This window comes from Magnolia sinica, chromosome 12 (genome assembly GCF_029962835.1).
Source record: "Magnolia sinica isolate HGM2019 chromosome 12, MsV1, whole genome shotgun sequence".
Taxonomy (NCBI): domain Eukaryota; kingdom Viridiplantae; phylum Streptophyta; class Magnoliopsida; order Magnoliales; family Magnoliaceae; genus Magnolia; species Magnolia sinica.
Window position 1 is genome coordinate 13070877 of NC_080584.1, and position 14549 is coordinate 13085425.

The 14549-nt window shown below is 38.9% G+C and overlaps 1 protein-coding gene across 50 annotated transcripts in view; it reads left to right on the forward strand.

Annotated features, from left to right (window-relative positions):
• The window catches only part of LOC131220940 (probable LRR receptor-like serine/threonine-protein kinase At1g56130), a 149207-nt gene extending 135007 nt beyond the window's left edge, over positions 1–14200 (forward strand). For 49 of the 50 annotated variants that reach the window (XM_058215904.1, XM_058215907.1, XM_058215906.1 and 46 more), the window contains 3 exons: positions 11012–11243; positions 11559–11709; positions 13708–14200. In XM_058215904.1, coding sequence (XP_058071887.1) covers positions 11012–11243; positions 11559–11709; positions 13708–14097 — 773 coding nt within the window. In that variant the 3' untranslated portion in view covers positions 14098–14200. The remainder of the gene's footprint in view (positions 1–11011; positions 11244–11558; positions 11710–13707) is intronic. The other variant, XM_058215956.1, reaches the window with a different exon arrangement.
• The last annotated feature ends 349 nt before the right edge of the window (positions 14201–14549 follow it).

A 14549-nucleotide genomic window follows, 5' to 3' on the forward strand; every position in this document is an offset into this window, starting at 1 on the left:
TATCCAATTGAAAAGAGAGATGATCAAATCTCTGAACTTTTCATTGACCTAGCCTTAATGGAAAAGGATTGTGAAGATTTAAAGGGATTCCATCACCCAACCATGCCCAAGAGACTATGACAAACAACAAGATTTTCCAATTCAACAATCCCAAATAAGAAAATAAGATATTCAAAGCTATCATAGTGTCTATTGTAATTTGAGTCACAACAAACCACAGAAAACTAAAAATATTTCTTAAAATCAAACTAGAATTCAATGAAGTTCAACCTAAATAAGAATCAAAGCAAAGTAAATATCTCAATTATGCTACAAGCTTCCCCTCTTAACCCTAGTTAAGAGGCTTAGTTAACCATAGACATGATTGAACCAAAATCTCTTAAAGAAATCATAAAAACAACTAAGGAAGAAGAAGAAAAATCTTAATGGCGACTCTCCACCCTTTTACTCCACTCCTTAAACCCTAGAAGATACCTAGGAACGTCTTAAAGACTCCTGTTTATGGTTATGAAGCCTCATCTTACGCAACTCTTTGAAATTTTTAGAAATTGCCTCAAGTTACGCACTCCGTATAAGTCCCGCGTGCGTTACACTTCGGTCAGACCAAAGTTTGGTTCGATCGGACCAAATTAAGATCGAAAATCACAATTTCTTGTTGGACAATTCTGCACGATTTCGGTCGGACCATAGTTTACTTCGGTTGGACTGAAGTTGACTTCAGTCGGACCAAAGTTGAAAAATCTTATGCAGAAAATCTGTGTGCACTTTCCGTCGCACCAAATCCTTCCTTCATCGGACCGAATTGGGTTTCGATCGGATTTTCCATCGTTTGAACTGAATTAGCTTATGAATTCCATCATTTGTTGCTGGACTATTTTATGCAAGTTCGATCGGACCGAACTTAACTGTTTTTTGCTACAGATTCTGCGATCTTTTAAGTCCTTTTTTCAGCTTTTGTACTTTATTTCCTTGGATCATTGGCATGTGAACTCTTTATTCTTGGTATCCTAAGATCCCTCTTTTACCTTAGTGATTTTTGAGCATTAAATCCATGCTTTTAACATTCTTTTTAATCTAAGCTCTCAGATTCACATTGTAACACAAACATGTATAAAATATACCATTAAGCATTATCATGTGCATAAAACCAAGATATAAATAAGAGAGAATATGTAATATTTAACACTCAACAATGCACAGTGGGTATAAAGTGAGCTAACTTAGTCAGTCGATCCACGATCACCCAAATTAAGTCACGATTCTTCCAAGTCATGGGTAGTCCAACTATGAAGTCCATAGACATATAGTCCCATTTTCATTTAGGTGTTTTTAACGACTACAATAATCTTGATGGATTTTGATGATCCGCCTTTACTTGCTGGCAAGTAAAGTATCAAGAGATGTAATCGGGGATTTCTCTCCTCATATTCTTAGTCTCTTCACATCGTGGTACATTTTAGTACTCTCAGGATGAATAGTAAACTTGGTTCGGTGGGCTTCATTTAAAAGTTCTTCTTTCAGCTCCAGAGCATTAGGTACACATAAACAATTGTTGTATATCAATTCCTTTTTCGATGTCAATCCTCCATTCTGACGTATCATTTGCTTAATGTTTGGCCATTGTTTTCAGTAACAATTCGTCATCACCTTGTATTTATATAATTTGTTACTTCAAAGTCTACATCACATTAATTACACAACTGATTCTCTTGATTGAAGCATTAATATAAAGTACGAATTTTACTCTATTTTGTGGAAGGGTGAGAACAGGGGGTTGTGGTCAAAAGACGTTTTAATTCTTTGAAAGTCTCTTCACACTTTTCGGTCCATTTGAAAGGTACCCCTTTTCGAGTCAGATACATTAATGCCCAAAAATGTTGAAAAGGTCCTTAATGAACCTTTTGTAGTAACCGGCAAGTCTGAGGAAACTTCTAACTTACGAAACATTTGTGGGTTGCTCTCACATTACCACAACATCTATCTTTGCAGGATCTACCACTATTCCTTTGTTTGTCACCACATGATCAAGAAACTTGACGTTTTCCTTTCAAAATTCATATTTACAAATTTTAATGCACAATCAATTGTCTTTTAGGGTCTACGGCACTACCCTTAAATGCAACTCATGGTATTCACTGGTCTTTGAATAGATCAATATATCGTCGATGAGTACAATAATAAAATAATCCGGATATGGTTAAAAAATCTATGTTCATGAAGTCCTTGAATATTGTCTGGGCATTAGTCGGTCCAAGGGGCATGACCAAGAATTAATAGTGCCCATAACGCGTTTTAAAAGCCGTGTAGGAAACTTCTTCATCCTTTTTCATAGCTGATGATATCCGAACCTTAAATCAATCTTAGAGAAGCAATGAGCTCCTTTCAACTGATTGACTATCTCATTGATACGAGGTAATGGATAGTTAGATTCAAGCAACAGTAGTCTAGACTTGACTATTACCCCCATTGAGTATGTTGAACGAAATGCTGAAAATGAGTCCCATTGGTGGGGGAATATTGATATTAAAATTGTACAAGACTCCTATTAGGGGGAGGAGTTGAATAAAATTAAAATGGATTTAATTGGAATTGAGCTAGATTTAACTGGAATTGAATTGGATTTAAGTGAAACTGAGAAAGATTTTGCAGAGATTAAAGCTTGTTAGTGGGCTCAAACCCGAATCTCACTCTCTAGAGAGTAGGCTGGCTATTGAGACCAATCCCCACCCATGGCATTTGTGTTACGGAATCACACAGATATAGATCTAGGATAGCAATCCAATGGCACCAAGCAATCATAAGAGAACACAAAGATTTAATGTGGAAAACCCTTATGGGAACAAACCACGGCACAAAGCAAAAAATCTACTATGAAATATAAATTACAAAGAGAGAGGACTTACCCGATTCGAACAACCTCGAATCTCACTCTTGCTACACCCCTCGAAACCCTAGAACCCTTTTAGAAACCATTAGAAAACCTTTTAAGAAGCCTTAGTATGTTTTAGAATAGCCCTAGGGAGCCCTATTTATAGTTTTGGAACTCCATCTTGCAACTTCCCTTTCACACCCTTGCGAAGCCGCCTCAAATTTACGCGATTCACGCCGGCTGCGTAACCCTCGGCTAGTCGAGCCAGGCTTCGATCGTTAAATGGACCCTTTGACGGTCAAGCTTCATCCTCAACCGATTAAGCATCCGGACATAAAAACACTACTGGACTTGAGTCGAGCGAGCCTTGGCCGATCGAAGGGCACCTCGACGGTCGAGCAAGCCCCTCGACCGGTCGAGCAACACGAACTTCAAATTTAAGACATTTGTCAATAATAATCTCCACCATGTCTTCAATCTATAACTATATAGCTTCTTGACCTCTTATCTCTGCATCACATTATATCTTCAATCAACGCTTTTTGTGCACGTCCTTCTTTTACACCATCGCCAAGCCTAAAGAAGTTACACAAAACTTGAACTTCTCTGTAGAACGACCTTAGTGAGTATGTTTGCTGGATTCATGATGGTATGAATCTTCTCCAGTGTTACGCCTCTTTTCTTAGCACCTGTCGGATAAAGTGGTGATGAATATCAATGTGTTTAATATATGAGTGATAAACATAATTTTTAGCTAAATTGATAGCGCTCTCGCTATCACGGTTAACCAGGCCTCCTGCTGAAGTCTCAACCGATTTATCATGCCTCCGAGCCAAACACTTTTAAATGCTTCATCACTACCATATATTCTAGCTTGGTCGTGGAAAGAGCCACCATTGATTGAAGCTTCGACATCTAACTAATTGCTCCACTGCTAGTACAAACGAATATCCTGAAGTAGACTTCTTGGAATCCACACTACCTGCGTAGTCGGAATCCACATACCTAACCAACTTTGCCCCTATCTTCTCAAAAGTTAAGATTTAGTCTTTCGTACCTCGAATGTATCAAGTAGTCCATTTCACCGCTTCCCAATGTTGTTTGCCAGAGTTTGACATATATTTACTTATAACACTGACTGTACATGAAATATCTGTTCTAGTACAGATCATGATATGCATTAAACCATCAATCACATTTTAATAAGTCACTTGAGACATAACATATTTTTTCTCATTTAATTTAGGACATTATTTTGAGGAAAGCTTGAAGTGAGCAACATGGGGAACGCTCACCGGCTTTGCTTGGTCCATCCCACACTTGATCAACACCTTTTTAAGGAATTCTGTCTATGATAATCAAAGCCTACTCTTCTTCTGGTCTCTATGAATATCTATGCCAAGAACTTTATTTGCAGCCCCCAAATCTTTCATCCCAAATGTCCCTGATAACTAAGTCTTCAATATGTTGATTTCAGATATATCACGACAGACAATTAACATATCATCAACATACAATACCATGATCATGAATTTACCATAACTCAATGTTTTGTAATAGACACAGTGATCGTATTCACTCCGAGTAATTTTATGACTCAATATGAAATAATTAATTTTTATATAACATTGTATAGGCGATTGTTTGAGGCTATACAACGACCTCATTAACCTGCAAACTTTTTTCTTTGCCCCTTTAATTTTATAGCTCTTCTGTTGCTTCACGTATATCTATTCTTTTAATTCACCGTGCAGGAATGTAGTCTTGACATCCATTTGTTCTAGCTCGAGATCGTATTGGGCAACCAGCGCCAATACGAATCTGATAAACACCGCTTTACCACCGGCACGAATATTTTTATGAAGTCAATTCCTTCTCTCTAAGCATAACCCTTCGCTACCAACCTTGCTTTATATCTATCATATTTTCTTTTAAATAACCATTTGCATCCGATTGCTTTTCGGTCCACTTGAAGCTCCACCAACTCCCATGTGTGATTTTTGTGCAATGAGTCCATCTCATCAACCATAGCCTGCTCCTTATTTTCGGCATTCGACTCATTAAGAGCCTTCTAAATAATAGATGGGTCCCCTTCATCTGTAACGAGGGCATATGTAATATTAGAGTCGTCTTTGTATCTTATCGGTAACCTGCGATCACGTGGTGGGTTCCTTCTCATAAGTGGTTGCTCCACCTGATCTTGTACCTCTGTCTATACATCTTTTTCTGCTTGAGTATCATCTGTGTCAATTTAGATGTCTACGATCAATCTTTCTGGTTCTTCTTGCTCCTTTTGATCATTCTTGCGAAATAGAGAGCTTTCATCAAATCTGACATCACAGCTAGTGATAACCTTGCGTGTGACCTTGTCAAATAACCTATAACATTTCACACCAACACCATAGCCAATAAAAAATATACTTTTTGGCTCAATGGTTTAGCTTATATCTCTCAATTGACGATACATGAGAGTAAGCTTCATAACCAAATATGCGCAAATCTTAGTAATCCAGCTTATAACCACTCCATACTTCCTCTGAGATTTTACATTCAATTGCCATAGACAGGGACCAGTTCACCAAATAGCAAGTCGTGTTAATGGCCTTTATCCATAAGTCATTGCCCAACGCAGTATTACTTAACATGCATCTGACTATCTCTAAGAGAGTCCAATTCATTCGCTCAGCCACACCGTTTTACTCGGGCGTGTGGCGCACTGTGTTGTGCCTGATGATCCCTTCATCCTTGCAATAATAATTAAATTTAGTGGAAGTAAATTCTCCACTATTGTCAATCCTTAAAACCTTTATTTTCCGCCCTGACTATTTTTCTACCATTGCCTTCCATTGTTTGAATTTGGTGATAACTTCAGACTTATGTTTCATGAAGTAAACCTAAACTTTCCTGAAGTAGTCGTCAATGAATGAAACACACCATGACGACCCCCCAATGGAAACTTCTGGCGATGACCCCCATACGTCAGAGTACACATAATCAAGCACTCCCTTACAAACATGTTTTTCAGATTTAAAAGACAATCTAGATTGTTTACTATATATATAATGCTCACATATAACTAAATCAGAATTTTTAAAAGTTGGAATTAAATATCTATCAGAAAGTACCTTCATGCCCCGCTCGCTCATGTGTCCCAGATGAGCATGTCAAATACGTAGAGATGTGGAGTCTTTAATAGCTAGTGTCACTCCACCTGCTAAAGTGCTCCCAATTAACCTGTAAAGGTTTTCGTACCTTTGTGCTCTTATAACTACGAGTGCCCCTTTTGAAACTTTAAGGACACCATCAATACCGGTGAACTTGCACCCTATAGTCTCGAGTGCATCGAGAAAAATCAGACTTTTCTTTATATCAGGAACGTGCCTAATGTCAGTCAAGGTATGCTCCATCCCATCAAACATCTTGATGCTCACCGTATCAATAGCCACAACATTACAGGCATTGTCATTACCCATAAAAACATGTCCACCATCGCATTCCTTGTAACTGGTAAATCAACTCCGATGAGGAGTCATGTGATAAGATACTCCTATGTCAAGTATCCACTCGTTTTTATGATTGTCATGTAAGTGACCAATCATGGAAACAGACAACATCACCACCACTTTTTTCATCAGATGTGACCACATTGGCCTTCTTGAAAGAAACCACTGAATTTTCTTTCTTCGTTTTAGAATTTCTACAATCCTTCTTTATGTGTCTAGACAACCCATAATTCCAACACTTTAATTTTTCTTTACCCTTACCCTTAGATTTGGATCTATGTCTTGAAGACCCTATACCTCACTCAGAATCTCTGCCCCTCGTAATCAGTGCATCAAAAGATGCCCCCATGTCGCTGTTTAGCTTTCTCATAGCCTTCCCTTAAAGGGCTGAGATAACAGTGTCAACACTTAGGGTTTTATTTGCGGTGTACATCGTATCCCTAAAAGACTCATATGATGCAAGAAGAGAATTCAACAATATACATGCATATTCCTCATCATTGACCACTTCCTCCGTATCCAGCAATTTGCACATCAATTTATTAAAGTTGCTGATATGGGCTTCTAGATCTCTACCCTCTGTCATCTTGAAGGTATAACACTGTAGCTTCAAGTGTAGGCGATTTTTAGAGGACTTCTTTACATAGATGTTCTCTAACTTTGCCCACAAACTAGCCGCAGCTTTCTCCCTCAAAACATTATAGAGAACCTCATCCGTGAGACATAAATGGAAGAGGCTAAAGCATTACTATCAAGGTTTTCCCATTCATCATCTTTCATGGTAGATTTTCGCTCCTCATGAGCCTTAATCTCGCCTTGCTTGGCTAACAGGTTAATCATTTTTACCTTTCATGACTCAAAATTATTTTTACCTGAGTACTTCTCAATATCAAATTTGTTGTTTCCCATTGATACTAATCCTGCAGATTCAAGCCTGCGCCCCAACATTAGCTCTGATACCACTTGTTGGGGAACCACGGAAGCACACAGAGATGAATTTAGGATAACTATCCGATAACACTAAGCAAAAGGAAGAAGAACACAATGATTTTAACATGAAAAAACCCTTTCGGGAAAAAAAAACCATGGAATAAAGTGACAAATAATTACTATGAAAGCAAAAATTACAAAGAGTTACACAATTCGAACAACCTCGAATTTCATCTTTACTACACCCTTTGAAATCCTATGACGATTTAAAAACCCTTAGAATACCTCTCAATCCCATTTATACCCATGTACATAGCCTTGGAAATAATCTCAAATGAAATTGGAATTGAGCTAGATTTAACTGGAATTGAATTGGATTTAAGTGAAACTGAGAAAGATTTTGCAGAGATTAAAGCTTGTTAGTGGGCTCAAACCCGAATCTCACTCTCTAGAGAGTAGGCTGGCTATTGAGACCAATCCCCACCCATGGCATTTGCCAGTGCTTGATGCTGGCTCCTATTAGGGGAAATATTTGACTAAAGTGGATTCCCAATTATTTGATGCTGGACTAATTGAGTGGACATTGTACGTTTGTAGAGACATTAGGATTTTGAGCTAGCGCGCTAACTATGATTGTAGGGAAGTCTCAGAGGGTGGCCATGACTCCATCCTGCACGGCCCCAATGATTACATTCTGGGATGGTTGGGGGATAAGGAGCTGATTTGCTAGTGGGCCAATCTGTCATAGTCTTAACAACCATTTCCACATTTTTAAAGCTGGGAGGGCCTTGGGTACACCTTCTTCCACTTTCATAAGTGGTAAAATGGGTAATTTCACCGCCATATGACATGATATAAAAGGATGGAGGACACATGGCATTGTAGATCCACTTTGATAAGTGGTAAAATAGGTAATTTCACTCTTTGAGGAAAGAAATAACCATTTTAGGCGGGGATCCCATCACGCCCAATTGTTTGTTTTCCCAAATCACTATCCAGGAAGATCTTCAAAGAGATCCCAAGATCCATTTAAATTTACAAAGATTCAGGTGAGTATGTCATTACTGCCTATTCACGATTTTTGCACTTTTTTCACAATGGGTCTTAGGCCCCTATTCCTTGTATAGGCTTGGTAGATTGGGCTTGGCTTGAGGCCCAGTTAACATAGGTGATGGTAGTGAATCTATGGTTGGCCACTATCCACTATGAGTGGCCCATGGGATGAAATGTGTCACCCAAATCATTGTTTGTACTTCAAATTGTATGTGAAACTTATCGGGTTGGTTAGGCCCACTAGGCCTTGTTATGGTTTTAGGGTTTATGGGTTGGCTAGGCTACATTCATAAGGATTTTTTAAACTTAGAAGTTATCTCACATGGTCTAAGAAAATGTGCATCATTGCTGGTGAGGGGTGTCTACAACTCCTCACCGCTCTAACTTCACATGATGAGCCTACGTTCTTTCCCAATGCCATGAAACTTCCTCATTGATGTGAAGTAATGGCAATAGAAATTCAAGCATTAGAGGAAAATGGAACATGTAGTACTTACTACTTGACATAAAAGATGCTGGATGCAAGTGGGTATATAAAATTAAGTACCATACTGGCAGAGTTATTGAATGCTTCAAAGCATGCTTAGTAGCCATAGGATGCAATCAAATTAAGGGTCTCAATTTTCATAAAACTTTTACACTTGTTGCCAAAGTGGCCATTATTCATTGTCTCCTAGTTGTAGCTATCATTCGCCATTGGTCACTCTATCAATTAGACGTCAACAATGCCTTCCTCCATAGAGACCTTCACAAGGCAGTATATATGATGATCCCCTTTGATTCTCTAGAACTAGGAAGCAATGTGTTTCCTGTTTCAGTAAATCCATATATGATTTTTAAAAAAGCATAAAAAAAAATAATTTAAGAAATTATCCTCTACAGTGAAAGAAGGAAACTATCCTCAATTATTAGCAAATTGTTTACTATTCACTCATTCAGATGGCCCTCACTTCACAACATTCATTGTCTATGTTGACAATATTATCTTGATAGGAAGTGACTCCATTGTCATCACTGCTTTAGAGACATTTATTAATAATAAGTTTCATGGTAAAGAACTCGGCCTCACTTGCAGAAAGACATTTTACTAAATCAGAGAAAGTATACTTTTCATATCCTTAAAGATAGTGGCTATGTTGGGGCTCGACCAACCACTTTCCCCATAGAGCAAAATTTGCACTTAATTGAAGACCATGGCACACCTCTTCCAGATCCCACTACATATCATCAACTCATTGGACATCTCATTTAACCAGCCCTGACATCATTTCTGTGGTCAATATCCTAAGTTTTTTTATTATTATTATTTTTATTTTTATTTTAAAGCTAGCTGTTAAATTTTCATATATCGCACCAAAATTTACAATTCGGGCTCTCCAAGAGAAAAATGGACCTGGGGAGAGCCTATCGTAACTACAAACAAAGGCCGGCCTAGTTTGGACCTGTGGGAGAACTACCCATAAGGCAACGACCACATCCGACCAAACCAAAAAACCATGGCCCAGGAGAAGCTCAAAGGTGGGTTGCAAGAGAAACTCATAACACCATGTTAGACCGTTCGGACGGCTCCGAATCCCACCTTGTCAAGGAAGAGTAGGCCTCTGACCTGAGATGGGAGGTCGTTCATGCACAATACACACTAACTTTTTTTTATCACACGGCCATTTGAGTACTTCGAGATCTCAAATCCTCTCCTTCTAGCAAGAGAATCATTCTTGCTTCTAGCAATTCCCTCCAAAAATGCGCTTATTGTGACTTTGATCGGTCCAATTACTCCAAGCATGTTGATCCACAAAAAGTTAGTAATGCTTGGTCAATGCCCTATTTCTTGGAAACAAAAATAGCCGGCAGTTTTAAGATTGTCCACTGAAGCTAAATATCATGCCATGGCCAATGCAACTCGTGAACTTATTTGGCTTAAATAACTACTTTAAGATCTTGATGTCCACCACCCTCAACTGATGCAGCTTCATTGTGACAATCAAGCTGCCTTTCATATTGCCACTAGTCTTGTTTTTCACAAATAGACTAAACATATGGAGATTGATTGTTATCTTGTCCCAAAAAAAGATTACGACTGGGATTCTCTCCACTTTTTACGTGCCTACCAATCAACAACTTGTAGAGATCTTTACCAAAGCTATTGGTTGAGACTCCGTCATCATCTTCTTCACAAATTGGGTGTTGCAGATCTCCATGCTTGAACTCGAGGGGGGATATTATGAATGATTTGATCTTCCTCCATGTATATTAGGAAAGAATTAATCTTCCTACATGTATGTTAGGAAAGACTCAATATTCTTCCATATTCTCTGAGATTTAATTCTTCCTCAATGTATTTCTTTCATATTGGGAGTCATTCCCTCTGTATTTATACACCATAATAATTAATAGAAAAACAAGCAATTCCTCCGTCTCTAAATTTCACATTAAACCATGACTGTATAGTAGCCCATTTGATGATTAGACTGGCTTGTTTTCTGACCACTACACATACAAGATGGGCCGCAACTAAGGAACGACCTGGACCTCAACCCACATGCCAGTAGTGGCACATGTGACGCAGAGTACAATTCAGAATCCCACAGTAGCATGTATCTGTAGGAGAGCGTAATTGTACTACATTTCAATGCTAATGGCTGCCATTTTCTTGCAGGAGAGAGTAAATTGCATCTGGATTGGCATACACGCTTTGAGATATGCTTGGGGACAGCAAGAGGTCTTGCTTACCTTCACGAGGAATCCAGGCCCCGCATTGTTCATAGGGATGTCAAAGCCAGTAATATTCTGCTTGATGCTAATCTCAATCCAAAGATATCAGATTTTGGTTTGGCCAAGCTCTACGATGACAAGATGTCCCACATCAGTACCCGTGTCGCAGGGACAATGTAAGCATTGTTGAAACTTCCCATTCTCCTTCATTTCTAAAGGTCATGTTTGGATGCTTCATTGAACAAAATTGCAATAATCCAACTCAATGTAGAGCCCAAGACTGAAGTAGAAGTTCCATTTCATGATTTCAATCTAGGGGTTGATTTGTCATTATGAATGGAGTGGGGTTGGACAGTTTGGTAATTTTCCAATTTGATTTTTAATTATTGCAATGCAAGTCAATTGAGCATCCGAACACAGCCTAAATTTCTTATTACGGGATGTTGGTTTATATTGGAGTGCCTCAAACTGCTATCTTGTTATTCTGGAAGCGGCTACATCGCACCAGAGTACGCCATGCGTGGGCATCTGACGGAGAAGGCTGATATATTTGGATTCGGAGTCGTTGCTCTGGAGATTGTAAGCGGAAGGCCAAACCCATGTGAGAACGTGTATCCAGAGAATATGTATCTCGTCGAATGGGTATGACATTTAATTTTCCTACTAACATAAATTGGAAACGTAAAGGCTGAAACTCAATTCTTTCATTTTGGAAAATACTATTGAGAATCCGAAATTCTTTGGTAGTTAGAAAAATGAGACAAAAAACACTTATTTAAGAGCTCAATGTCAGCTAACGTTAGTAACGATTTAGTCGACTTTTGATGTTCTGCCTCCCAAACGAATATCCAAGAACAACGGTAATGTTGTGGCTGAATAGGTGACTGATCTCATTAGATCTTAGTCATACACTAAGTGTCTAACTATCTTGGTGCCTGGGGTCATTGTATTTTGGTTTGAATTGAAGCTACAATTTCAATTCTAGCACACCTACATACATATACAGCCGAAAATAGCAGCAACAGGGTGCATCCAAAAGTGACCTTAAATAACTACTTGGGGCACACATGCATTCTAAACTACCAATACGGGGCTCTTGAAATATCCATCTAACAAACACGGCAGACATTTTCCAATATGGTCACTGTATTGTTTCTTCCATAGGCTTGTGCTCCCTGTTGCTTTTGTATATGGTTTACATGATAGGTTGGCCCCCAACCTTTTTGTGGGGTCCCACCCGAATGTGTAATGATCCTTCCCTCATTTAATAAAATTTTCACACACACACACACACACACACACACACACACACATATATATATATATATATATAGATGCTGTAAAATTCCAAAATCTTGAAATATAGAATAACAATTAGCAATCCATTAACAATTTCTACTAAGTTAAACAATAGCCTTTCAAGGTGGAGAGTGGAACTCAAGCATTCCCAACTTAGCTTGTGAATTAGTAAATTTCTCTGTTGCGGACTTGGATTGATGGCCATGAAGCCCTCCTGAACCTAGCTGTCCATGGTGGAGATCCTAGTAATCCCCAGATCGGCTTGTTAATCAAACTTCTAAAAACAGTTTGATTTGTATTAGTACTGCTATTATTAATGTTGCTTATTTTGTAAGACGGTTAGGAGTATTGATCTGACAATTAGGATGGTCGATTAGAGTCCTTCTAAAAGGTATTAGCAAACCCATCACTAGAAGTACAAGAAACAAGAGAGAACACGAGAACCACCTAAAGTCAGGAATAGCACTCTCCCACTGCTATCCCCAGTCTCACGGCATTCTCCTCGTTTGGGTGACAATCAACAGTCCCGATCTCTGGATCATTCAGCGGGTAGCATGTTTGACTCTGTTCTCTTTTTGCACACTGAAATTCTTCATTTTTCATGTTTAAGCATCCACCTTATTGTTTTGTACGTAGCGGCAATCAATCTCGATTTGCTTGAGATTGATTCTGAAACAACCATCAGAAATTCAGAAGCACGTGGTTGTTTCGGAACTTTCCAAATTGGTAATGGATTCTCAGTTGTTTTTCGGATTGTGAGAAGCACAAAATTGCATATCCATGCCAAAAGGGCGGCACCTATGCAATATTCACACCATTCATCAGGTGGATCTCATCACAAACTTCCATGGCCTGAAAATGTGGTCTGTCCACTCATCAGGTAGGCCACCCTTGTGCCCAGAAAGATAAAATGGACATTTAAAAGAAAATTACCAACAGGCTGTATTCAACATACAAGTTGGTCCACGTGATAGGCCGTCCAGCCAGATTTTTGGGCCAGATTTCCAATATGGTCACTGTATTGTTTCTTCCATAGGCTTGTGCTCCCTGTTGCTTTTGTATATGGTTTACATGATAGGTTGGCCCCCAACCTTTTTGTGGGGTCCCACCCGAATGTGTAATGATCCTTCCCTCATTTAATAAAATTTTCATATATATATATATATATATATATATATATATATATGGAGATTTGTGGGCCAGATCATCAAGATTCTAGATGGTGGGGCATCAGCATAAGTGACCCACATCTCATTTCTCATTTCTTTTTTTCTTTTTCCTTTAAAAAAATTTTTTCGTTAATGTTTTTGGTTGTATCCAATCCATTCTATGACCTTGTAGGCTTGGCATCTCCATGAAAACAACTGTGCATTGGAACTGGTTGATCCAACACTATCCAACTTTGATGCAGAAGAGGCAGCTCGGATGATCGGCATTGGTCTTCTATGTATCCAGGCATCACCATCACTACGGCCGCCCATGTCACGGGTGGTGGCCATGCTGCAGGGAGACATTGAAGTGAGCACCGTCACGTCAAAGCCAGGCTACTTAACTGATTTGCCACCCAATTTTACAAGCAGTTTCATGAGTGACGGCACTTTGACAGCATCGACTAGTGTAACTTCCAGCAGCCAAAAGTTATCACCCGCGAATGAAAGCATCTCACCCTGTGAACCTTTGAGCTTATGCGTTTCGAGGTTGACCGCATCCGATCTCTCCATACATGCATAAATATATGTGCATGTATATAAGACAACATATTTAGACCCAGGCGGTTTGGTTGTTGGTATTTGATACATGTTTTGCATTTATTTAAGTCACGTTTGGATGATAAGTTACTTTAAATAAGTTACTTATTCCAACAGTAACTTACCTTGGCTTCAACTTAATTAGGAGATAAACATGTTTGGCAAGTATGTTCGGTAAAACACCTGACGTTGGGTTATTGAAACCCCCAATCCAGCAATGCGGTGAAAGTGGAGCCCACCATAATGTATGGGTTATATATCTACTCTGTCCATCCAATTTTCCAGATCATTTTATGTACTGGCCCAAAAATAAGCCAATCCAAATCTCAGGCGGCTCACCACAGGAAACAGTGGTCATTGAACGCCACGGTTGAAAATTTCCTAATGCCCACTGTAATGATTATTTTCCATCTAACATATTGCATTGATAGCATC